Source organism: Podarcis filfolensis, assembly GCF_964270895.1.
Source record: "Podarcis filfolensis genome assembly, chromosome: 1".
Classification (NCBI taxonomy): Eukaryota; Metazoa; Chordata; class Lepidosauria; order Squamata; family Lacertidae; genus Podarcis; species Podarcis filfolensis.
In genome coordinates, this window is record NC_139604.1 from 92,599,757 (window position 1) to 92,626,200 (window position 26,444).

At 40.6% G+C, this 26,444-nt stretch overlaps 1 protein-coding gene across 1 annotated transcript; it reads left to right on the forward strand.

The window, feature by feature from the left end:
- Window positions 1-84: 84 nt before the first annotated feature.
- Window positions 85-25,597, forward strand: EHD4 (EH domain containing 4; the record flags this gene model as incomplete). Its single annotated transcript, XM_083607157.1, has 6 exons — window positions 85-317; window positions 9,643-9,819; window positions 14,725-14,822; window positions 16,472-16,884; window positions 19,464-19,628; window positions 21,462-25,597. The coding sequence occupies 6 exons, from the start codon at window positions 85-87 to the stop codon at window positions 21,996-21,998; spliced, it is 1,623 nt and encodes a 540-aa protein (XP_083463283.1). The 3' UTR covers window positions 21,999-25,597.
- Between the last annotated feature and the right edge of the window lie 847 nt (window positions 25,598-26,444).

Genomic DNA, 26,444 nt, shown 5'->3' on the forward strand with positions numbered 1-26,444 from the left:
GCAGCGGCGAGGCGAGCGAGGTGGGTGGACGGCGGCTGCGTCCTATTACTATTATTACTACTGCTGCTGCGAGAGGCGGTCGAGATGTTCAGCTGGCTGAAGCAAGGCGGGCGCCACCGGCCCGGGGAAGGCGAGGACGTGGTGGAGACGGTGACGGGCGGCCTGAAGGAGCTTTACGCGAAGAAGCTGCTGCCGCTGGAGGAGCACTACCACTTCCACGAGTTCCACTCGCCCGCGCTGGAGCCCGCCGACTTCGAGAACAAGCCCATGGTGCTCCTCGTGGGCCAGTACAGCACCGGCAAGACCACTTTCATCCGGTAGGTCCGGCGCGCGCGCTCGCCGCCTGGGGGAAACGCCTCCCGGCCTCGCCAGGCGGCCAAGGGCGCGTCAACTCAGGCGCGCACGTCTCCCTTCTGGCCCAAACTGGCCCATCTCTCCCTCTGTGAAGCCCCAGGCGCCTCCTGCTTCTCCTCCTCCTCCTCCTTGTTATTAGTCTAAAGGTGATATATATATATATATATATATATATATATATATATATATGTACATGGAGGTCTTCTTATAAGGTCCGCCACATGCCTTGGCTGGGCTCCTGTGCCTGCAACCGCAAGGGGGAAATCTTTCAGCTGCTCCGTGTCTCCTTGACCTGCCTTTGGAAGTGCAGGAGGGGTGAGGCAACCCTCTTGTCATTTCTGAGCAAGTAACTCAAATATGACTAACTTCCAGGAAATGGCCCCACAGTCGTTTGAAAAAGTGACACCTGACAAAGTTTATTATATTGTCCTTTATATTTATAGCCTCTCTTCCCTCCAATGAGCTAAAGGTGGCCTTCACCATCTGTCCTCACAACAACCCTGTAAAGTAGGTTATGGCGAAAGGAGGTGACTCACCCAAGGAAACTCGAGAGGATTTCGTGGTCAAGTGGGAATTTAAACCTGGGCCTAGTTGAACCATTGCACCTTGCCTATTAGTTCCAAAAATGATTAGCAAGTTTGGGTTGTAGGGGTATTTTGTTTGTTCCTTTGCTGTGGGGTCCACTTGATTATTGTTATCCACCGCTGTCATAAAAGTGGGGAGAAAAAAAGTAAGCACCCTGTGAATGGTGCTTGTATGTATATTGCCACATTTTGGAAATGTTTAGATACGTTTTTGTTTTATAGCGGTAGTTTTAATCTCTTCAGTGGTTGCTGAGCCCCTTTGGAAGGAAGGGCAGGATGAAAATTCAGTAAACATTGATAACATCCTTGGATCCGTCATGATTTGGAAGGCATGGGGTTATAAACCCCAATGTATGTATGCTGTTGAGGGACGCGGGTGGCGCTGTGGGTTAAACCACAGAGCCTAGGACTTGCCGATCAGAAGGTTGGCGGTTCGAATCCCCGCAACGGGGTGAGCTCCCGTTGCTCGGTCCCTGCTCCTGCCAACCTAGCAGTTTGAAAGCACGTCAAAGTGCAAGTAGATAAATAGGTACCGCTCCGGCAGGAAGGTAAATGGCGTTTCCATGCGCTGCTCTGGTTTGCCAGAAGCGGCTTAGTCATGCTGGCCACATGACCCGGAAGCTGTACGCCGGCTCCCTCGGCCAGTAAAGCGAGATGAGCGCCACAACCCCAGAGTCGGTCATGACTGGACCTAATGGTCAGGGGTCCCTTTACCTTTACCTTTTATGTATGCTGTTAACTATGATAGCAAATACTTGAACTGGCCATAAGATGTGGAGGTTTGGTGAATTTCAAAAGAAGGGTCTGTAGCAGCGAATGGTGATGGGTTCTCTTGTTTGTCCCAGCCAGCCTAACTGGGCACATAGGTGAACTTGAGAGGCATTCCGCTGCCTTGTTGTGAATGTGTTGACGATTGTATCTGTGTGGATATGCCTCCCTTTTGGGGCAGTGTGTTGAACTAGGATAAGCTTCAGTGTTCTGTCTGTTCTATTGTTAGGGTCTTGCTGGGTAACTACCATATTCTATCTGTCTGAGTGAACAGCACAGGCCAGCCCACTAATATTTTTAATGCTTGGTAATCCAAGTATAATTCATCTTTCCAAATAACCTGTAAGATAATGTTCCCATTCTGCAGACTAAGAGTTCAGGTTGAGAGTATATGGGCTGTACTAGCTCTTATTGCTAAACAGTGGCAGTACTTAATCCAGTCTGTGCCTCCTCACAAATTGGGCATCTTCCCTTGCCATCTATTATGTATTGTGGTGTTTTTTTTCAGTAGTACACTGAACTGGATCTCTACTTTGATTCAGTTTGCATAGCAGAGCTGTACCTTTCTTTTTGTCATGACATGTAGGGATTCTGGAACCAAACTAGTCCCGCTTCACAGATACTTGCATACCAAATATTCCATAACAGCTGATGCTGTGTAATCTCTAATTTTCCTAGATATTAATCCTGTTAGTGCTCTCCCTTGCTGTAGTGAATATTCACTGCACACATTCCCTCTTCTTTAGTCCCACATAGCTCATTGGGCTCTTTTTTGGTGCATGTGCATGGAAACTAGTCTACTGCACAAAAGTAGAATTCAGATACATTTTCTCTTCCAGCTTTGCTTCTGGCCCTGCCCATCAACAGTTTACAAGCTCTGGAAGGTTGCACAGAAGGGATTGTTTCACATTGGCTGAAAAAGAGCCCCAGTGTGTGTAATAACCAATGCAAGATACATTGTCATAGTTCAAGGACATATTCTAGCCAGGTAAATCCACTCAAGAAGGGTGTGAAATAGGGTCAGTGAGGGAGAATCTCAGAGGCTAGAGAAAGAGACCTGGAAGATCACATTTGGTTCCCATGCTTGAGGCTTCTCATCCCTTGGTTGGTACGTCAGAGTGTAGCCCTTTCAGCATTTTACCTTTCTGACATCTCATTGTCCAGTTATCCTGAGCTTTAATATTTACCTTCACAAAGTCAGTGCTACACCCCATAGGTAAATATCCCAGGAAGTTTTTCTTAATAGGCCTTAACTTGCAAAAAAAAAATTCCACTTGCAAATGTCATCTAGAGGAGAAGATGTGTTAGTATTTTGTCTTGTGACAATAGCACATGCATTACTAACAAATGATGTGGACTTTAGTCATGCCATTATAAATTAGTTAGGCTTTAAGGTACCACAAAACTTTCCAATTTTGCTTTCAACACCTAAGGGCAATTAGATGTAAAGATGTTGAAGGAAAGGGAGGTGGTTAAGGAAAATAGTGACCTTGAGGTTGTAGGTGCTGTTGTGATGGATACAATAAGGAATGCCTACTGCTGTGCAGAAGAGTGTACAATATTGATGACTGAAATTATGTAACACAGGATTTTTTTAAAGTGTCCTTTAAACCACATCTTTGAATTTCTTTACATTCCAAAGCTGTACTGTACACTTGCAGTAACAGCTTTCCTGACTTCAGACCACAGATGATTCTGCCATTGTGTTTTTCTACTATAGCTGTGTTTTCTTCCTTAGTGTTTGCCTAGACAGCTTCGAAACAAATATCAAATTTTAATTCAAAACCCTAATAACTAGGTTATTTTACAGACGGAACTTAAAATTCATGTAGAACAAATAATTTTATTTCTGGGAAATTCCCTTCCTTCCTTTTTACTTTTCCTTGTACAGGAAAAACACAACTGAACAATTTGTATATGTTACACATTACATTGTATATGCATTATACTATACATTACTTAGTTGCATTCTTCTTTCATTTATCAACACACTGCTCAGACTTGTAACTTGTCTGAAATGTTCACTTTAAATTATTGCAAAGGTAACTGTAGGCATTAATGGAATAAGATTTTGACCAATTACTTTTATTAACAATTTGCTTGTAAGACATTTTTGAATTATATAGAATGCCAATTTTCCTTACTAGGTTGCAAACAAGTAGACATTTCTTTCATAACGTGTTTTCTTTTTAACAGATATTCACACCAAACAAAAGTGCAATGTAATTTGTCTTTATTGTAAAGCTATGCAAGTGCCACAGGATATATGTGAATATCTGGAAAATCTAGACACTCCACTCTATTCTCTTCTAAAACTGCTTTTTGGGAATTTTGACCATTCTTATTTGTTCACTCTTTCATGGTCAGCTCAGGGGAATGATACACATCTGTTGTTTCTGAAGATGACTTAGATGATTTGTATGTAGGTGGGGCATTGAACAACCAGTCAGCCTTCAAAACAAAAACAAAAAAAGCATTGTTCAGAAGCAGCAAACTATTTAATGGCCAATTAGAAGCCTGGAGAAACAAAATTGTTCTAACCTGGCACCTGAAGGTCGTTGGGTTATGCGCCAGGTAACTGAGATTAAGAATCTGATATGCCACCACCAGAAATACCATATCCCTTGTAGTTGCTCACCTCTTCTCTCCTCACTCCCTGATTGTACAGAGAAAGGTTAGTTTGTGAACCAGACAGTACATGTGTGGGTTGATTGTGGCTATGCTTCTACCAGAAGGCATAATCACATAAATATTTTCTGGTTTGTTGCATGCACTTTCCATTTTATGGTATTTCTCCTCCGTGATTTCATGTACATAAAATGTGGAGAAATGAGTATGAAACAGTTTTCTCTCTTTGACCTTTTTAGTCTGATTGTGAGGCAGAACAGAGAGTGCCCACATTTCGCTGTACTGCTGAGATATCATGCGCTCCTTAACCTCCTCACTTTCTATTCCTCCTTACTGGTTTCAAATGCCATGTGTTTTATTTCAAACAGGATTTCTACTCTTCAGCAAATCTAGTACCACAGAACTGGCCTTTTCTTTTCTTTTTTTTCTTTTTTGCTTGTAAGTAAAAAATTGTTTTTAGCCTGGTAATTCAGGGTGGAGTGCTCATAACAGAGGAAAGAGATCAGCCCTGATGCTCTGCACTGCCCATCAGAACAATTTATGGATTCAACTCACCTCATCCTAGAAGCCCAGCAGTGCAAGTGAAGCATTTCCATATTGCTGAAGCAAGTATGCTTCAGACTGGTTGTTTTCAAATATTTCCCTTCAGGATAAACTTTCCATAGTGGGCTGCAGAACCTCTGCCTGCCTGTCTGTGATGGAACCTCTGTGTATTAGAAATCATAGAATCATAGAATCATAGAGTTGGAAGAGACCACAAGGGCCGTCGAGTCCAACCCCCTGCCAAGCAGGAAACACCATCAGAGCACTCCTGACATATGGTTGTCAAGCCTCTGCTTAAAGACCTCCAAAGAAGGAGACTCCACCACACTCCTTGGCAGCAAATTCCACTGTCGAACAGCTCTTACTGTCAGGAAGTTCTTCCTAATGTTTAGGTGGAATCTTCTTTCTTGTAGTTTGGATCCATTGCTCCGTGTCCGCTTCTCTGGAGCAGCAGAAAACAACCTTTCTCCCTCCTCTATGTGACATCCTTTTATATATTTGAACATGGCTATCATATCACCCCTTAACCTCCTCTTCTCCAGGCTAAACATGCCCAGCTCCCTTAGCCGTTCCTCATAAGGCATCGTTTCCAGGCCTTTGACCATTTTGGTTGCCCTCCTCTGGACACGTTCCAGTTTGTCAGTGTCCTTCTTGAACTGTGGTGCCCAGAACTGGACACAGTACTCCAGGTGAGGTCTGACCAGAGCAGAATACAGTGGCACTATTACTTCCCTTGATCTAGATGCTATACGTTTTCATTGTGCAGCTTTTAATTATGAATAGGAAGATGACTGGTTAGCAACCTCTCTAGAGTGTAATGGATATGAGCAATATTTCTTATAGCTTAAAAGAGTTAGCACAAACAATAATTTAACAATTAGAATAAACCAAAGTACAAATGAAGTTAGCCTCAAGCCCTTTTGTTACATTAAGTTGTTTGTAACTAGCCATAAGAAGTTCATTTCGGTCTATTGGCTCTCTTGCCCATGTTGACCACATTCAAACAAGCTTATGACACAAAATATGATAGCTTGAATCAGCTCTTCCTCTGCTTCCTGGTGTCTTTTCAGCTGTCTTTCTTTTTTATTCCTAAGGTTCTGTCTTCAGTTTCTCCTTCCCCTCCTAATTGTCACCAAGTTACCCCCATCCCCCCATCTTTCCCCCACCCCCTTCCCTCCCTTCCTCTTTTACAGCAGTCTATGTGCTTCCTTTCACTTGCCCTTTTATGACTTCCTAGGAGTAGGCATTCCATGATTGACTTATGTGGAGCACTGGTTGGGCTTAACTGGGCCTCTTCATTTTCCTGTGTGAACTAACATTCCACCTGGGACACACCATACCCTCTTCTGCGACTGAGCAAGTGCAGGAAGGCTTGTCTGGCATTACAGATTCTTCCCACTGTGGATTCCCCAACATTCCCCGGAGTGGAGTTTGAAAAGGACTTCTGCAATTACCACAGCAAGGACTCAAGGATAACTCTTAGCACTGCTCTAGTTTGAAGCTCAAATTGAACTGGGCTTCAGGAAAAATTGACTCCATTGAGCTGAAAGAGGGTGGGGGTGAGAATGAAATGTGAGCAGAAGACAAAGAATCAATCTTCAGATATCCTCAGGATGTCTGTTGTGTGAACTACTCTACATTTTGCAGACTATCTTAAAATAGCCTTCCTGTATATCACTCTATGCCTTTGAACTTTTGCTCCCCTGATACCTACTGGCCACATAAATCCTTGCTTTTCCTGTGTTAATAATATAACAGAGTGGAGTGGGGAAAATTCACTTTTGTCCACTTTTATTGTACTCTGCCTCTATTTTTTATGAGCAATTTGCAAGTTGAGAAGGAAGATGGTAATGTGTGTGTGTGTGTGTGTGTCTACTTCTTAAGGCACTAGGTTCACAAACCTCTGACATGGAGCAATTTAGTTCAAGTTAGTAACAGTGCAGTCCTGTGCATATTTACTTGGAAGTAAGTCCTCCTGAGTTAAATGCTATTAAATGTGTTTAGGATTGCAGCCTGAAATGCTGTATCAGAGCACAGGTCTATATTGTCTAGCATTCTCTCCCCAACATTGGTTAGCCATATACCTTGGGAAGTACACAGGTAGCAGAACTGTTCACACATTAGAAGTGAGAGATCAGCTGTTTCAAGTCCATGATGTTTTTGTTCGGTATCCCTTGGTTTATCCTAAAACTTTTAATTAAAAAAAATGGGGGACGGGACGACTAATGTTTATCATGCCATATGGTGGTTAATTAATCCCATAAAGTACTTACATGATGTGTAATGAAGGAACTGCTTCATATTCTGTATCCATTCCAAATATATCATTCCTAACCATGTACATATTTATCTATATTTTATCTATGTTTATATATTTTTCTAAATGAAAAAAGACCTTTCTTGCTCGGTCTTCTTCCACAGGGAAGATTATTTATTTATTTATTTTTTATTATTATGTGTTTATTATATCCCACCTTTCTTCCAAGGACCTCAAAATGGCATAAATAGTTCTCCCTCCCACCCCATATTATTCTCACAGCAAACCTGTGAAGTAGGCTAAGAGACAGTGACTGACCCAAGGTCACCCAGTGGCGTTCATGGCTGAATGAGGATTTGAACCCTGGTCTCCCAGGCCCTACCTAGCCTGACATATTGTAGAATAGAACACTGAGCACTACACAACACAGGCTCCAACCCCTAAATCGTTTTAGTTGCCTTTTTCTGTACCATGTCTCTTAGAAATTTGTCGACCAGAACTCTTCACAGTGTTTTAAATATGGCTGCACTACGATGCGCCATGATGCATGAAATTAAATATTCATTCCCTTTCCCAATATTTGGCTTGTTGCTATAGCACCCAGAGCTGACGTCTTAGTGAATTGCCTATTAGCACAGATAGCATGTGAAACTGGTTGCAGTATGGTTGCCTAAATGTAGCAGGGAGGGTGGGCTGCTTTTTAAAAACAAGAACAAAGTTAATAGAGCACAATTACAAGGAGCTGAAGCTTTTCTTTTATTGGCAGTGTGCATCAGAAATACAGAATTTCTGTCCTGCAACAATAAAGAATTCCTCGTATCTTCTATCCTGCCTTTATTTCCCCCCTGTGTAAAGCAGGAAATGGATAGCCCAATAAAATGTTGCTAGGTAATTGTTTATGGATGTGGGTAGTGGAAAAATAATTGTCACATGGTTTATTTGAGAGCAGATTGCAAATAATGCTACTTGGCATGCCAGCTATAATTGAATTCGTCTAGCTGTCAAAGTCTGTTAATTTTTCATTTGTGTTACTAAAATCAGTGAATTATATCATTCAGGGAAACATAGTGATTTTTACATGTTTTCTCTTTAGGACTGGCAACCTAGGCAACTGACTAGTCCAATACAGTGGTACCTCAGGTTACATACGCTTCAGGTTACATACGCTTCAGGTTACAGACTCCGCTAACCCAGAAATAGTGCTTCAGGTTAAGTACTTTGCTTCAGGATGAGAACAGAAATCATGCTCCGGCGGCAGTAGGAGGCCCCATTAGCCAAAGTGGTGCTTCAGGTTAAGAACAGTTTTAGGTTAAGAATGGACCTCCGGAACGAATTAAGTACTTAACCCGAGGTACCACTGTATTGCTATTTGTCTGCCTATTAGTTGGCCATGATCAAATGCTCCATAAGGCAAAAATGTTGCTATGGGGGTGACAGCCGAACTTTAAACATTTCACTATACAGTAGTGTCACTTCTTAGCAAAGGCAGGAGAAAGAGTGGTTTGTCCCCTAACTGTGCAGCACTCAAGAGCAAACATAGCTGAATAGAAAATAAATATCTCCACTTCTTTAAAAAAAAGTTTGTTATTACATATTGTGCAATTTGAGATTAGAAAAGACCATAGGAGATTAAGACTTGGTCTGGTAATCAGGTGATCAGGAAGAAGGGTATATTGATTGACTTGCATGGAGGTTAAAAATCAGTTTAATCTGCTGGTGTTTGAAGATTTGATCTGCAACCTGGTTGGATACAATTGCCTGATTCTGCTGTTTCAGGATAAAATCCAAGAGAAGAACTTGCTCAGTGAATTGCTTACATTTACAGAAATATTGCATAGCATTTATATGAGATAGAAGGATATCATTGAGTTGAATCCAATTTAATTATTGTGCGGGTGGAACAACTTTGGGATAAAAGGAAAAACAAACTTTATTTGAGCAAAGGAACTCCCCCCCTCCAAATGTCACTCCAAATCTTCTCCAGAGGGTTGTGGGTGTCCCCAGAACAGATGGCGTGTGTGCATGGCATGTGAGGGTAGGAAAGGAAGTTCTATTGCATGATTGTAAGTTTCATTCACACAATAAATGAATAGTGCATAATAGTAATAGTTAATTAACTTGTTTCTGTAATCAGCCTAACTTTCAAACCTGATTGATTAAAGGGTTGTTGGCTCTTTTGTTCTTATACATAACAATTCTTTTACAAAAATCTGATCATCCAGCTAACTAACCAAATCTCTTTCATCTAGCCATAGGGCCCAACCTTTTTTTTTCTTCTGTACACTTCCTTAGATTTTATTTGCAGATAATGGTGAACTTACAAGCTTGCAGCAGACAGAAATGGAAATATAGTGGGTGACTCAGTGATGGTGACAGTTGTAGAAATCCCCATTCAGGGAGAGTTGGCTACTGATCTCCCTACTTACTGTTAGAAGGGTTGCCCTTCATGTTTTGTGTCTCAGTTTGTTGATTGTTTCAATTTTGGTATTCTTATTTCCCATCCCACAGGTATCTGTTGGAGCAGGATTTTCCAGGAATGAGGATTGGTCCAGAACCAACTACAGATTCATTCATTGCTGTCATGTATGGAGACACTGAAGGGAGTGTTCCAGGGAATGCTCTTGTAGTAGACCCTAAAAAGCCGTTTCGCAAACTCAGCCGTTTCGGAAATGCATTCTTGAATAGGTAAGGAATGGTGGGTGGGAGAACAATTCTTGATGCTGTGTGCAGACTTGTTTTGTTTTTGGGGTTGAATCGTACTCAATGAATACTCCCAAGATGAATGCTTACGTTACTCCAGCACTCCATTGTATGAGTTGCATGTTGGCTGCAGCTATGAAGCTTTCTCCTCCCTCAGAGTATTGAATTCAATGTTTTTAAAAACAAGAAAATCCAGAAATTACAAATTATTGGGCATGATCTTAAATATGTGCCCAGCCCTCTTCCATTGATCAGATTGTCCCTGCTGTTTGCTATCTTGGGAGTAGAATATGTCTACATTCCTTAGGTAAAGGTAAAGGTACCCCTGCCCGTACGGGCCAGTCTTGACAGACTCTAGGGTTGTGCGCTCATCTCACTCTAGAGGCCGGGAGCCAGCGCTGTCTGCAGACACTTCCGGGTCACGTGGCCAGCGTGACGAAGCTGCTCTGGCGAACCGGCACCAGAGCAGCACACGGAAACGCCGTTTACCTTCCCGCTATAAAGCGGTACCTATTTATCTACTTGCACTTAGGGGTGCTTTCGAACTGCTAGGTGGGCTTAGTTTTGATTAAAATAATGGCTGGTGTGTGTCAATGGTGGACAGATGGCTGCATATTGTATATTTATTTATTTATTTATTCCTTCACCATTTTTCTTTTCATTTGTCTCCTACCCCCATGGGAAATGTAGAAAATTAAGTGATCAAAATAGTTGTGTGTTTTTTAACAAGAAAACTTCTTTCTGTGAGACTAAATTACATTATTAGAATTGCTATGATGCACATCTAATATTAATGCTTTTAAAGCAAAAGCTCACAAAATGAATGTCCTTGTAGAGCAGGGGTGGAGAATTGGATCCATATGACAGCCTGAATCCCTAATGCCTTCCTGCCCACCTATGGGCCAGCTTTCGACAGGTGGGTGGGACCAGCATATGATGTCAGGGGTGGGGCAGGCAGACATAGCTGTGGCAAAAGGCTTCACAAGGCCAGATTGGGACCCATCTCAGACCTGATTAGGCCTGCTGGTTGGAGGTTCTCCAGCACTGCCTTAGAGCCCTGAGTAAAGACCAACACAAAGTTTGGGTGCATGCTGAAATTAATGTGTGGGTTTTTCAGAAAACAATGAGACTTCTAAGTGTAAATAAGAATTGCAGTTTTATCTAGCCCCGTGTAGTACTTTCAAGTACAATATTTAAGGGGGACCAAATGCAAACTATATTAGTGCTTAGGTTTCTTTAATGGGCACTCCTCGGATGTAACTGGGGCAAGCCTGCTCCACATTATATCTGTACCGTATTAGTAGTTGTCATTCTGTTGTTACTCTGCTGTATTCGCAGTACCCCTTGTAAGTTCTGAATGCACCCATTTAAGTGGTTGAAACAGCTTCTGAGTAGTGATTTCTGGAAGAGTTTGGAAAACCTTCAAGGATGATGACTCAAAACTTTCCAAATAGTAAATGAAAACCTTTGAAAAATGAATAAATGAGCCAAGAAGAATATTATTTGGGGGTGGGAGCCATAAACTACTTCTCTCTTGGCTGTGGATGAGCCTCACACTATGGAAAGGGCCGTGAAAATATTAGACCAACTCCCATAGCAATGACTCAGGCTTCGCATAGTTTGTAGGTATTTGCTTTCTAGCCTGCCAAATTCCTGAGCTGCTCCAGATAAGACACCCTGGAAGTTTGAATGTCTAAATATGTAAATTTAAGCTCTGTATCTCACTTTACCACCATTAATCTGCTAAACGTTGGCTGCTCTCCGCAGGCATTGGTGTTTTGACTGATAAGCTACATTTTTAGTACCATGTTACTCTGTTTTGCCTGTAGTCATCAGCAGGTACAGCATGACAATGAGTTCATAATGTTCTTCAGGTTTCCACCACCACCCATTGATCAAGGAGAGCCCTAAAGGGGTTCATTGGTCTCCATTGTGTGTGTTTGTTTCTGGCAGCATAAGTAAGAGACTGAGAGAGCTTTATGATGAAGCATTACTGTGAGGCAGATGTTTTCCATACCTCTCTCACTCTTGACATGGAAACAGAGTTAGAGCTACAAGCTCCAATTCTGCTACCCTGGCAGGAGCAAAGCAACGCTGCTAAGTTTTGTTAGCTTTGCTTCACCCCCTCCCCAGGCCCACGCCATTGCACCCCCACCCCCAATATGTGGAACCAGTTTCTAAACTCTGGTTCTGCTTTTGTGGCATGAGCAATGGGAAAGGGAAGACAAGGGTGGGGTACATCCTGTTCTCCAAGTGTACTCACACCCCTCTTCGGCTTTGGTTGTTTTCAGTCATTCTCTGTGGGGTTTCTTCCTCTCTCCCAATGCACATAGAAACAAACATGCCTAGCTCTTTCTAATCAGATAGATGCTGTTACACATATTGTCACACAGGGTTGCTTCTCACTTGCAAAAGGTTTGTAGAATGCTAATTTTAATAAGTCTATATCAAAACTTCAGACACCTTGCACTTATCCTGCTGTATGATGTCTTTCCCACTTTTTACTTTTTTGCTGCCCTTACCCCCTTTCCTATAAATAGCTTAGCTGTATTGCACAGTGCTGTCTCCTTATATCACTGCAGTTCTTGTTTTTCTTGTAAAACTTGCTCCTACTTCTTCATTGCTTGGCTTCCGGAAAATTTTAAACATTGTGTCATTGTTTAGCTGGAATAAAAGAGCTCAGTCTTCTCCTAATACTGGCTTCTTTAGCTTCTAGTAATACTCAGCTGAAGTCAAAAGGATTTTGCAGAAAATATGATAGCGCAGGAGGAAAATCACATTCTCTAGAATACATTGTAAAACATTTTTTTTCCCAGTTCAATCTTAAATCTGGTTTTAAAGCTCTTTTTTATACAATCTGATTTTTTATACAATCTGATTTTTTTATACAATCTGATTTTTTTATACAATCTGCAGCCCACACCATACAAAACATCAGTGATTGCATCCAACTTTAGATGCAGTGAGAGGTGCATGCTAACAGGAGGTTGAGAGATTTTTGCCATGTCTTTCTCCTCCTGCGGCCTGGAGCATGCTGCAAAATCTGTTCTTAAGGGTCAGCCAATCCCCCAGAACAGATTTGTGGGGTGAGTATCATTGAGAGCTGCAAGGAGGAGAAGGATTTGCAAAAACTGCCACCTCTTCTTTTCTCTTCTCTTCTCTTCTCTTCTGCTAGCAAATATCTCTGTTTGAGCAACAGCACAAGGACAACCAATAGGATTGCACCCTAGGAATTATTTTTTTAAATGGGGAAAGCAGTATTAAAAGTGGATGAAACTAAACAGCATACGTTACTCCACCTGGTATGTTTTGCTTGCTGTGTTTTCTTAACTTGTACACCAGTGTGAAAAGACTCTCTTAACTAGGATATGGGTTAGAATTTGTCAATAGCCATGTGTGTTTTATAGTTTTTGGTCACTTTTCTCCCTTTCAAGAATGAGGAAGAAATCTTACTCTTGCTTCTCCTTCACTACTTGCTGTGGTTGGTATGTAAGAAATTGGGGTCCAGATACCCACTCCATCATGAAACGATCTGTTATTTCCCCCCCCCCTTTCCCTTAGCCCATCCCATATTTATTGTAACATTAATTCAACCAATTAATGTTGGTTGTAACATTAATTGGTTGAATTAACTGTAACCAATGATTATTCTCTATGTGGCATGGCTCTTCCTAAAACTACATAAGTTTTGTTTTTGTACAAGGATGCTTTGATAGGAAATCCTGTATGTATTGAGATAATGTTCTCAGGAAAGAACCAAGTCCGTCTTGACAACTGATCATTTGTACTGACATTACTTGATCACAGAGAAGACAATGTCTATAATACAGCAAGGCTTTTCTTCTTTTTGTATATTAGGAAGGTAGTTTAGAATAACACCCCTCACATATTGCAAGGTAGTGGGATGGTAAGAAGGGTTACACCCAGCCATGCAATCAATGAACATGAGAAGTGCCCCCTGCATTCCCCAATGTTGACATTGTAGAGTATTTCCATGTGAGGGGGGGGATCTCAGGATATTCACTCTTGGAATTTTACTTTTAGAAATATGGCAACCCTACATGAAAGAGCCCTTTCTCACATGTATGGCTGAAGGGGAGGTGCTAGTCCACATGACTCCACAACCCCCTCTTGCATTCCTTTCAGAGTGGTTTCTTTCTCTGCATATATCCATAAACGTATATAACTTCTTGTTGTTGTTTAGTCGTCTCCAACTCTTCGTGACCCCATGGACCAGAGCACGCCAAGCACTCCTGTCTTCTACTGCCTCCCGCAGTTTGGTCAAACTCATGCTGGTAGCTTCAAGAACACTGTCCAACCATCTCATCCTCTGTCATCCGCTTCTCCTTGTGCCTTCTATCTTTCCCAACATCAGGGTCTTTTCCAGGGAGTCTTTTCTTCCCATGAGGTGGCCAAAATATTGGAGCCTCAGCTTCAGGATCTGTGCTTCCAGTGAGCACTCAGGGCTGATTTCCTTAAGAATGGATAGGTTTGATCTTCTTGCAGTCCATGGGACTCTCAAGAGTCTCCTCCAGCACCATAATTCAAAAGCATCAATTCTTCGGCGCTCAATCTTCTTTATGGTCCAGCTCTCACTTCCCTACATCACTACTGGGAAAACCATAGCTTTAACTATATGGACCTTTGTCTCTGCTTTTTAAGATGCTGTCTAGGTTTGTCATTGCTTTTCTCCCAAGAAGCAGGCATATATATATATATATATATATATATATGTATGTATGTATATAACTTAATCTAACAGAAATGTTATCTGATATACTTAGGGGGTCCCTCATTTGTTGTTCAGATACAGAAAAGGATTTTCTTGCTTTTCCTAGAGGTCTGAAAACTAATATTAAAATAACTGGGCCCTTTTGTTTTTCTCTGTAGGTTCATGTGTGCTCAGTTGCCCAATCAGGTTCTGAAGAGCATTAGCATCATAGACAGCCCCGGCATTCTTTCAGGAGAGAAACAGCGAATACGCAGAGGTGAGCTTGTTGCTTTGTTTTATCTATAGTAAAATGTATGTCCCACCCTTTCCCCATCCCAGAGCGCTTATAACAAACAAAACAACATCAGGTTCTTAATTAAATAAGTAGTGCAGAAAAATAATTGCAGGGACTAGTGACCTGTTTTGCTGTACAGACTAATCCAGCTAATCTCTTGAGTGCTTGCTCTATCAGCTTGGCGACAGCATGGTCCAGTAACATTCCTGGAAGTCTCTGGTGCCTTGTTTTGAACTAATGTCTGCTGAATGGATAGGGACCAGGTTTTATTAAATCCATGTTTTGCATTCTGTTGTGCATGGGCTGGTATTGCTTTCTATAAGGTGAAAACTCACAGCCCTCATCTTTATACAACTAGAGTTCATTTTTTCAAAGAGACAACAGAATATATACTGGTAGCAGGATAAAGGACTGTTTCAATGCTTGACCTCCCTGTTATCATAGTTCCTCCTCATGGAGGCTTATTCAATGATCCAGTTCACATGTCACATTAAACCACAGTTCAAAACAAGCTGTGGTTTAATGTGCAGTGCTACTCTTCCCCAACTCCTACAGCTGCTGGTAATCAAGCCAGACTCTGGCTTGTTGTGATGTCTGAATGTGAGTTCATTTTTATCATCCTGACCCAACAAACCACGCCCATGGTTTATTCTGTTTTGGAGAAGCACAAGATAAAACTTGAAGTTTCTGTTCCCCTTGCATTTTTGTCCAATGCCAGGCTGGAGGATAATATTAATTTCAAAACTGAAGCAGAATCTGTTGGATTGTTAAATGCAAGGGAGCTCTTAGATGTCAACTCTGTGTGAAAGTTCACTATTTTGTTGGATCAGCCTCCCTCTCTCTCTCTCTCTCTCTCTCTCACACACACACACACACACACACACAGAGAGAGAGAGAGAGAGAGAGAGAGAAGCCTCATTTTGCTTTCCAAAATGAAAATGTTTATTTTAAAGACCACCCAGCTGCTTTCGTTGAGCACTTACATAGTTATCTTCTTCCTACCAATTCCTCTTCTTGGCTGATATCTGATTTGCCAGTGATATCATATAACGTCTCCATCTGTCAGGAAATCTCCTAATCTAGGGTTCTTTCTCTTCTCTCTCTCTCTCTCTCTCTCTCTCTCTCTCTCTCTCTCTCTCTCTGTTTTTTTTTTTTTGTGTGTGTGTGTGTGTGTGTGTGTGTGTGTGTGTTTTAGAAGGTCTGTTTCTTAATTAACTTAAAAACAGTGACTACATTGGAAGTGATCCAGCCAAAATTAATGGCAATTTTTTTTAAAAAAAATCAATAGGAGAACTAGGTGCATGATAAAATATTACTTTGAAATTCTGTAATAACTGATGACAGAATTTCTGTCAGATAAAAGTTCTACATTTTGTGATTTAAAATACCCTTTGCATCATCCATCAAAGCTAGCATGAACCTGCAAGAAGTCTCACTGAATGTATCTAAGGTATATTGAGTTTGCCCCCAATGCAACATCTGAACTTGCTGTTTTCCCAAGCATTTTAAAATTATGTCCAGACTCTTCTCAAAGTACCTGTGTTAGAAAATTAAAATTACTTCTAAATAATTCTAAGCACTGTCTAAGCAATTTTATACCCTCCCCTCTCTTTCCCCCCTTTCTCTTTCAGGCTATGACTTCTGTCAGGTTCTGCAGTGGTTTGCTGAGCGTGTTGATCGTATCATCCTCTTATTTGATGCCCACAAACTTGATATTTCTGACGAGTTCTCAGAAGCAATCAAAGCGTTCCGGGGTCAGGATGACAAGATCCGGGTTGTGTTGAATAAGGCTGACCAAGTAGACACCCAGCAGTTAATGAGAGTCTATGGAGCACTCATGTGGTCTTTGGGGAAAGTGATTAACACTCCAGAGGTATTGCGTGTCTACATTGGCTCTTTTTGGTCTCAGCCCCTGCAAAACTCAGAGAACCGAAAGCTGTTTGAGGTGGAAGCACAAGATCTGTTCCAGGACATCCAGAACCTACCACAAAAGGCAACAGTGAGAAAACTGAATGACCTTATCAAGAGATCACGACTTGCAAAGGTAAAATTGTGAGATAAAGCTTGACTTTCCTTGAGCACTTTTTGGTGAAGTGCCTTTTTTGTTATCTTTCCTCCTCCGCTTTCTGTGCAGCAGTGGGCAGCAGTGTAAAGTCAGTTGAGCTGACAGTATTAAATCAAAGTGATTATTGTTTTACTTTTAGGGGAGGAAAGGAAACTTTCCAGACCAACAGGGACCTGTGGTCCTTAACTTATTCATAAATGACTTGGAGTTGGGGATGGACAGAAAAAGATGGCTGATGACAACAATTTTTTCAGGTTGGGATTCAAAAAGCGATTGCAGGGAACTCCAAAAGATCTCTCCAAATTGGGTGAATGAACATTAAAACGGCAAATGCTGTTTCAGTGTAAGCAGCTATAAAGTTATGCACATTGGGGCAAAAAATCCTAACCATATGTGGAGTCTGAACTGGTAGTGGTTTAGCACTAAAGAGATCTTGAAGATTTTAGTGGACACCCAGTGAAACTTCTGACCTAGTGTGCAACAGCTGTGAAAGGAAAGGACAGTTTCTCAACCCATCCTCCTTCCTCCAATCACCATCAGCCCCTCAAAAGCTCACCCAGAGAGTCTGGGGCCCTCCTGAACAATCTGGGATGGGGTGGTGGTGAGGGAATGGGAAACATTCCTTTTATAAGCATCTTTATCTTAGGATCAAAGTCCAATTTTGGATAATGCTCCCCACCCCACCCAGTCTCGTGGTGCTTGAGGGGGTGCTGTAGCTGACTGCAAGGGTGCGTGGATAAGAGGTCAAACTTTGCTTCCTTGAACTTCCTTAGCTTATCATAGAATCTAAGCCAAACTGTTAATTGTCTAAATGGCAAACTGAGTTGAAAAGGAAGTTTGAAATGACTTTAAATGGATTCCAATCAATACAGCAGTTCTTTTAGAGCACCACATTCTTTCTTTCTTTTAGTGGGTGTTTGTTTTCTTTTATAGAAAAGCAAAAGCATTATGTAGGTTCTCATTTTGATGTTGCCTTCGCCTCCTAAGCATACTCTTGAAATTCCTATCATGTTAGAATAATTGAGTAAGTCAGTTGTCAGCTCCCTATCAACTTCAGGGTCTTATCAGCCGCTCTGGTATTCCTTGTGCGCAGTGTGATAGGTCATATTTAAATGCTTTGAAGGCTGAAAACCTCATCTGTAAAAGCACAATGGGGGCTTTGAAGAAATGTAATTGGTTAAATGAGACAGGGGGAAATACTATTGAAAGCGTTCAGCATTTGACTTCCCATACTCCTTGCACCAAAATCTTGTCATTCTATCATGGATCACATTCAGTAAGAATGTAGAAACTTGCTGGATCAGTGTCATAATTTGCATAAAAATAATATACAGACACCATGTTTTAAGCTCATTTGCACACACTTGATCAGTACATCCTAATTAGATCCTCACCTTCATTCTGTTACAGTAGCTCGCTCAGTCTTGCTTGCTTGCTTTGTCTGATCTTTGCTTGGTTCTTCTCTATGTTCCTTATGTCTGTATTTGTCTGTTCTATGTAGTTAAGTGCTTGATGTTTCTGCTTCACATTGTATTAGATGGGTGATTAAGTGATGGATAGGAAGAAGGGTTGTAGGGTTTGTTCTTGCTAAAGTGAATAATCAACTAACTTTTAAAGTGATTCATTTCAATCAGTTTACTGTCCATGGTAGGTATGATACATAAATAGTAGCTTAATTTTTCATAGACAGGAACTGCTCTGCTTTCCTCATGGCATCTCTTTGTGATTGTCTTTAAATACAGAGGCAGCAAATATATAACACACACTTCTATTGTGGTTACATTCAATCCATATCATTGGCCTTGCTCACATGCCACTTTAAACCATAGTTAAACTTAAGTAAGCTATGGTCTGGCTTAGCAATACAGCGGAACCTGGGCAAACAAACCATAAGCAGAAAACTAAGAACAAACCTTGGTTACACTTGGTTGTGGTTTGTTTGGAGAAAGACAAATCACAAGCCCAGCTTTGGGGGTAACACTAAATCTGACCATGGCTTGTTTCCTGGCAGTCTAGCAGCAGGGGAGGAGTGAAAGGTGTGTGGCTTTAGCCCCATGCGCAGCTAAGTTTAACTATGGTTTAAAACTGATGTCAAAACCAGACATTTTAACTGATAGATTTGTATTTTTTTTGGAGGGGGGGGGCTGACAACCACATAGGTTAAATTCATAAAAGTTTATGAGCAAATAATATGCTTTCCCTTAAGGAGGCCCTACCTTTCTTTAACGTAGTCATTATCTGCCATCTCAGCCACCTGTATTTGCACTAAGCTGCAAAGCGACATCTCAGTAGTTTTCCTGGCTACCACTTTTTTCTCTCTTTCTTCAAGAGACAGAATGTTATAATCCCTTTTTTTCCTTCTTTTGGAGATGGGGAGCAGTTTTTGCAAAGCTAAAATGAGTGTGTCAATTATATGGAATGTTTTGTATTTGTGTATTTTGTACAATACAAGAAACATGAAACTGGTGTCTCTTGAGGGTTTTTCTTGTTCACATCTGTTGTGAGGTAGGAGGCATGAAAATCACTGCTAACTTGAATCGCCTGCTGTTCTGTTTTAGGTACATGCTTATATCATTAGTCACCTGAAGAAGGAAATGCCTTCGGTATTTGGAAAAGAAAATAAGAAGAAAGAACTTATCAACAAGCTACCTGAGATTTATGTTCAGTTGCAGCAACAGTACCAGATCTCACCAGGGGACTTCCCTGAAGTCAAGAAAATGCAGGTACAGTACCTCAACAGATGGATAGTTTGTTTACCTCTAATTATTTCAATCACAGCTTTATCATAAAAAAACTCTACCAAAAAACAACAACAGCTTTATCTATTGTATAAGGAAATCAGACACTTAATTTGTTTATTCAGTACATTTATTTCCTGCCTTTCAAGGTGTCATGCATAGTTATCCCCCACTCCTTTTTTTTAATCCTCACAGATAATAGGTAACCTTGTAGTTGAATCTGGCTCGAAATTAGGACCATGTAGAAGGCACATCAGTGGGATTACTAATAAGGCATTGCTCAAAAATGGCTGTTGTTTCAGGTTTCATAAGCCTGGACTACACATGAGCCAAGCTACACATGATGCTGAGTTGCATATAGTTTTTTGCCTTGAAGTGGGATATTTTACTTTACAAATCTATCTTGGGGTGGTGGTATCTTTATGTGAAAAAGAAGTTCTGTGCAGAGGGAAGGTGGGAAAGGCTTTAAAAGCTCCCATCTCCAGTGTTTTTCCCCCCTGGGATCTCAAGAGGTAGTGGGGGAAATCAAAACCCTGTATGTGCAGATACCAGTACTCCCTCCCTGGGGGACTTTGGGGGAGAGAGCTACTGAAAGGGTAAGGGGTCAAAAGCCCCATTCCCCATACTGGTCTTCTACTTGATATTGTAGCCTCTGCAGCTGCATTTGGTGGTGTTGGGGCTTATGGCAGAACTTCCAAGTTTGGCGTTGAAAGGTATGTAGATTATGAGAATGTCACCAGAAAGTTAGTCATATCTCTGTTTCTCTTCAAGTTGCTCAATACCCTTCTGAAACAGAGAACAGCTGAGACAATTGAGAAATGAGTTGCTAACTGAAACTGTCACACCATGAACAAACAAAAAAAGATGTATCTTTAAGAATATCATCCAGTAATTAAGGCTGACTACACAGCCATTGTTGTGGCTGTATTGTGGTAAGCTGAATTTTTTGCAGGCTGTCCCAGAGTGGCAAGATTCTCTCTGGATTCACATGCAGGCACCTCTTCAGATCATAATTTGGCCACAAACTGGAAGCCATTTGAAATGTGTGTTATGACAACCTGTGACTTTCACTAGATAATTCCAGTGTGTCAGAACTGCCTGGAAACATCAATTTAGGGTGATTTTGTTATGCAGGAACAGCCCTAAGAGAGCCTCTTTTGTAAAGTAAATAGATAAGTAGGGGTGCAATATAAGAACAGCCCTGCTGGATCAGACCAAAGGTCCATCCTAGCCCCAATTTCCTGTGCTCACAGTGATCAAGCAACTGCCTATGGGAAGCCTACAAGGAAGGCATGAGTATAATAGCACTATCTGCTTATGATCCCCAGGACAATATTTAGAGGCATCTTGTCTTGGTTCTGGGAGTAGTGCATGGATGGCCATCATGACTAGTAGCCATTGATAACCTGAGCCTTTATGAATTTATCTAGTCCCCTTTTAAAGCTTCCCAAATTTGTTGCCATCTCCACATCTTGCACAAGCAAATTCCATAGTTTATCTGTGTCTTTGCTGGTACAGGGTAAATGTTTGTAAGTACACGGTCTTACTGTCAACACTCTGTTGTTTCTCTTCAAGTACCTTGGCTTCCTTCTATCTAAAGCATTTCACAGAACTATATTTTTGTGTTGTTTTTCTATGGTGCAGCCTGGGTAAATATAAACATGGACATAGCTTCCTAAACTATTCGTATTGAAGGCTTCTTTCATGCAACATTCATTCTGGAATCATCCTTATTCACACTTGGCAGATGCCAAGAATTTTATCAAGGAATTGTTGAACAGTGTTCTTACTTGCAATCACTGTTTTTCCATTTCACAGGAGCAGCTGGAGAAATACGACTTCACCAAATTCCATTCTCTGAAGCCAAAGCTGATTGAAGCTGTGGATAATATGCTGGCAAACAAAGTTGCCTACCTCATGACTCTGGTGAGCCAGGAAGAGCGTAACACGCCTGCGCAGAAGGTTCAAGGTGGGGCATTTGATGGCACCACAGTAGGACCATTTGACCAGGGCTATGGGGAAGGTGCCAAGGAAGGAGCCGACGAGGAGGAGTGGATTGTTGCCAAAGATAAACCTATATATGATGAAATCTTTTACACACTCTCGCCAGTCAATGGTAGAGTCTCTGGGGTCAATGCAAAGAAGGAAATGTTGACCTCCAAACTGCCCAACAGTGTCCTGGGAAAAATCTGGAAGCTTGCTGACTGTGATAACGATGGCATGTTGGATGAGGAGGAATTTGCATTAGCAAAGCATCTTATCAAGATAAAACTGGAGGGATATGAACTCCCCAGTAGCTTGCCTATCCATCTGGTACCTCCATCGCATAGAAAACCTTTGCGTGGGGCACAGTGATAAACGCATTCTAAAATTAAAGTTCAGTACCTGTTACAGTTAAAGATTGTATAACACACTTGAAGGTAGGGTTCTTGTCAAGCATTTTAGGGCCACTTCAAACACTGAATCTGTCCTATATGGGTACCACTTGCACACGAAAAAGCACAGAAGCTATCATGTACCTCATGCACTGGGGAGCGATGCTTAGTGGCAGTTTTCTGATATGTGCATTTGGGCAACATGTATATCTTGTAAAATAAACACATGTATAGTCATGGCATGTGTTATGACAGGCTCCATATGCTTTCTGTCATTTGAAGTGGCCCTCACGTAGATGCTGCATTCCGTGCACATTACAGGAACTAGCAACATAGCACAGGGATAAACCTCTGAAGGCCCCCCAGTAAAAGGACAGCAGGGGGAGTGTTTCTTACAAGTGCCTTTGAAAATTACCTTCTGGTTTTTGTGGGTAAGGTTTTTGACATTTTTTTCCACTGTGTTTACAATCAAAATACTAAACTGGGATTGAGCAGATGTAAAAATAGTTGCAACTATATACTAAACAATACTTTGATAACACAATGCAAAACTACCTTTATTCTTCAAAAGGAAATCTAACATTTTACACTTCCAAGGAGGCAGGAATTTGTTCACTAATGATACTTGAAAAGAAAATCCACCTTCTGCAATTCCATTTAGAGATTGTAAGAATGCGCTTCAGTTCAGTTTTTTTTTTTTTTTTAGCCAAAAATTAAAGGCCTGTCTTGGACTAGGCTTCTTTACAAAGTTGTATTTGTTTGGGGAAGGAGAAAAGGGGAACGTATGCATGGAAAGAGCTTTCATAAGAATATGTAATTGTATTTAGAAAATCAACAAATTACTATATTTGAAAGTTATATATATTTAAATTGACATTTTAAAAATCTTACAATTCTTTAGCTACTGTAGATGTTATCACTGTTGTCTCTGTATAAGTAGAATATATATGAAGAGCCCTGCTGGATCAGGCCAAGGGTCCAACAGTGGAACCCAGTGTCAGGACTTGAAGGCAATAGTCTCCACATTGTTTACCTTCACACCTGCTAGTTGGAGGTGTGCTGTTCCTAAACATGGAGATTATTTTTTAGCATCATGCCTACTAGATAGAACTAGTCTCTATTTATCTTAGGCATTTTTCAAGCTATCAAATACAGAGGCCTTTGCCACATCTTGTGGAAGTGAATTCCATAAGTTTATTTTTGTTGTAATACTGTGAAGCCCCTGGTAGTTGGTTGGTTGTTTTTTTAAGAAAAAGAATAATGTGCATTATATACAAATATTGACACCTCTGCTCACTGCAATGATGATTTGCAAAAGTCCATTTGGAGGGCTTAATCCCAAAGTACGACTTTGCTGAAAACACACCTACATACGTGACAGAGCTACTTTGCAGAATATATATATATGCTTGTGTCAGTGGAGAGTGAGGTGACTTAAATTAGTTGATTATAGTTTGCACAGGTTAAAGTAGTTTGATCTACTAATTCTAAGGCTTTATTTTGAACATCCACAGGAAACCTTCCTGTATATTTTAACCTACAAAGTGTTATTTTCACTTCTTTCATTTATGGACCGCCACTAGATTATGACTGCCTCATGGCATGAAACCTGTACAGTGAATGCATCATGGGAGGGCTACAGCAGTCTAGCCAAAAGGCCTGTAGGTGTCCTTTCATGAAAGACAGAGCAAATGAGTCAGTTTCTCCTGTTGCATCAGCAAAGTACTATTAATTGACTTAATCACTTATGCTATCACCTGTGGACTCAGTCTGAGCAACAAATGATGTCACCCAGAAATCTCCACACTTTATATGAAACTGCCTTATACATATTACTGGTCCATCTGTCTTAGTATTATCTACTGTTATCTATTCTGGCACTCCAGGGTCTGGGGCAGGGTCTTTCCCAAACTAGTAACTTCAGATCTTTCTAAACTGAGTTGTCAGGGATTAAACTTTGGACCTGCTTGAAAAGCAAAAGGCCCCTTCACAGTTTATGTGTTGTGTGGAGATCAGCCTATCCCTATACAGTAGCTGAGAAACTTAAGACTGATGTAATCATCATCTTAGTGCATCCTGTTAATGCTATAGTTCAGTGAGAAATCAATTAACAAACTAACAGCTCTATTCCTACTGTTACTAGGCTTGTGTGTATTTGTTTACAGGCACAGACATCATTCGGGGTAAGTAGCATAGGCTAACTTAGTGTTCTTGCTTTCTGAGGCTTATGGTTTTCAAAATAGTTGATTATTATTTTTTGGCCAGGATTGTGATTGGATAGGGGAAAGAATGGGGAGGGTTATGGGGGAGGGGGGGAAGGAAGGAAAGAAGACAAATGAGTCAAGAGGCCAGACTTCAGGAAGAAGTTTGTTTATGTTCTTGTTGCACCTTGAATCTTTACCTGCTCCTTTGTGTTTATTTCTTTGACAATGCTTTATTACCTTTTCAAAATAAAACTGAAGTCACTGGATGCTAGCAGATAAGATACTGCAAGATCATATTTTATCTGTTACATCACATGTAGGCAGAATATATTATTTCTCTTGCAGCTCAGAAATCCAATTTCACTCATATTTAATTGACCTCACGTTCTGAGAAAAAGTGTCTCTCTCTTGGTGCACTATCTTTCTCTAGAACAGTTGTTAATATTTATCTAAGCATCTGCTTTTCTTGTGCAGTTTCCTCAGATCTTTTTTTTCTCCCCACAATTAAATCATTTTTCCTGTTATTTATTATCCTGCAGTGATTTTAGAGGTTTTGTAACTGAAATGTGCTGCAATTTCAGTCGGCTAAGTCGAAACAACCATCTTTTTGTCAACTACAGTGTCAGAATTTTTGAATGACTTTTAAACATGGTAGAGTTGCGGTTTTAGGTAAAGGCACACAAATAATGAAACTTGTTTGCTTGTTTTGGTTATGATCCTTATTATTTCAAGAACCCGAAGTTTTGATCCATGAGCCTCTTCATGTGGCTTCATACTTGGTGTAAGAATCAGTGGAATATGAAACATGACTGATTTGGACATCTTTTTTCATGCTTCTAGAGTCTTTTGTGAGTTGCCCTAATGCATATCTCCCTTGTGGCAAGCTGCATCCTACATTGATAACACACACTTCAACTTCTTTTCATTATCACTCAAATATTGTCATCTTCATTATACCTGTTTATAATTAGTTTTCTTTCCATAGTCTAATAGTTCTAAACATCCTCAAGGATATGAACCACTTTATTTAATCAGAGTTTCTATACCATTATTGTTACATATTTATAGATCCAAGATCAGGTCACTTAAAAAAAATAATAACAATGATTGACCAATCCTTATATTACTGTGAAATATTTCAAGTGTCATCAAGAAAATATATATTATTGCTTTTTGTTTGCTAAGGTTCAAATAACAAAACTCTTGGTAGAAACATTAATTTTCTCCCCAAGAGCTTAAATTCATTGGTGTTGCACTTTGATTATCTGCACGAATCATTACAGACGCTGTAATATATTTTTGTACATGTTTATAAGATTTCTCCTTTTTGTGTGTAACGATTCTGGGAAATAAAATTCGCTGTTTAATAAAGTTACTTGCATGCTTGTGGTTGGTTTATTCATTTGTCTATTCCTGTTGAGGGCTGCCCTCCAGTGGTTAGAAGGTAGTATTGCAGGAGCTGGACTTCCTCTATAAAAGTTCTAGAGCTGATACAAACTCAGCACTGAACTTGGTAATTTGGTATTATTGCATTGTACCTTTTCTGGATTTAAGTTTCAAAAATATTATTGCCAAATTATAGACAGGAAATTGGAAGATTTCAAAATTTTACACCATAAACATAACATTTTCTTTCAAACCTTGAGACCTCCTCCTCTCCCCTCCATGGGTTCCAATTCTATTTTTTCCCCCTGCATCTTTTCCTGTAATCTATTATATAATCGTAAGCATCCAAAATCCATGTTACATTACAAGTGTCATTGTATTCCTGCCAATGATTTCAACTGTTTACAGTGGTCTCTCAGATATGTTAAAAAATTATTCCAGTCTTTTAAGAATACTTGGTCTTCCTGATTTCTGATCTTTCCCATCAGTCTAGCCATTTCTGCATATTCCATCAGCTTGGTCTGCCACTCTTCTCTGGTCGGTACTTCTTCTTTCCATCTCTGGGCAAGAAGCATCCTTGCTGCTGTTGTTGCATACATAAACAGTCTTTTATTTTCTTTTGATAGTTCCGCACCTGCAATGCCTAACAAAAAAATGCCTCTGGTTTTTAAACAAAAGTTATCTTAAACATTTTTTTCCAGCTCATTATATATCATTTCTCAGAAAGCTTTTACCACCCCACATGACCCCCACATATGATACGACATAGCCTCCTTCCTTTTACATTTCCAGCATACATTTGAACTGGTTCTAAACATTTTCACAATTTTGTTGTT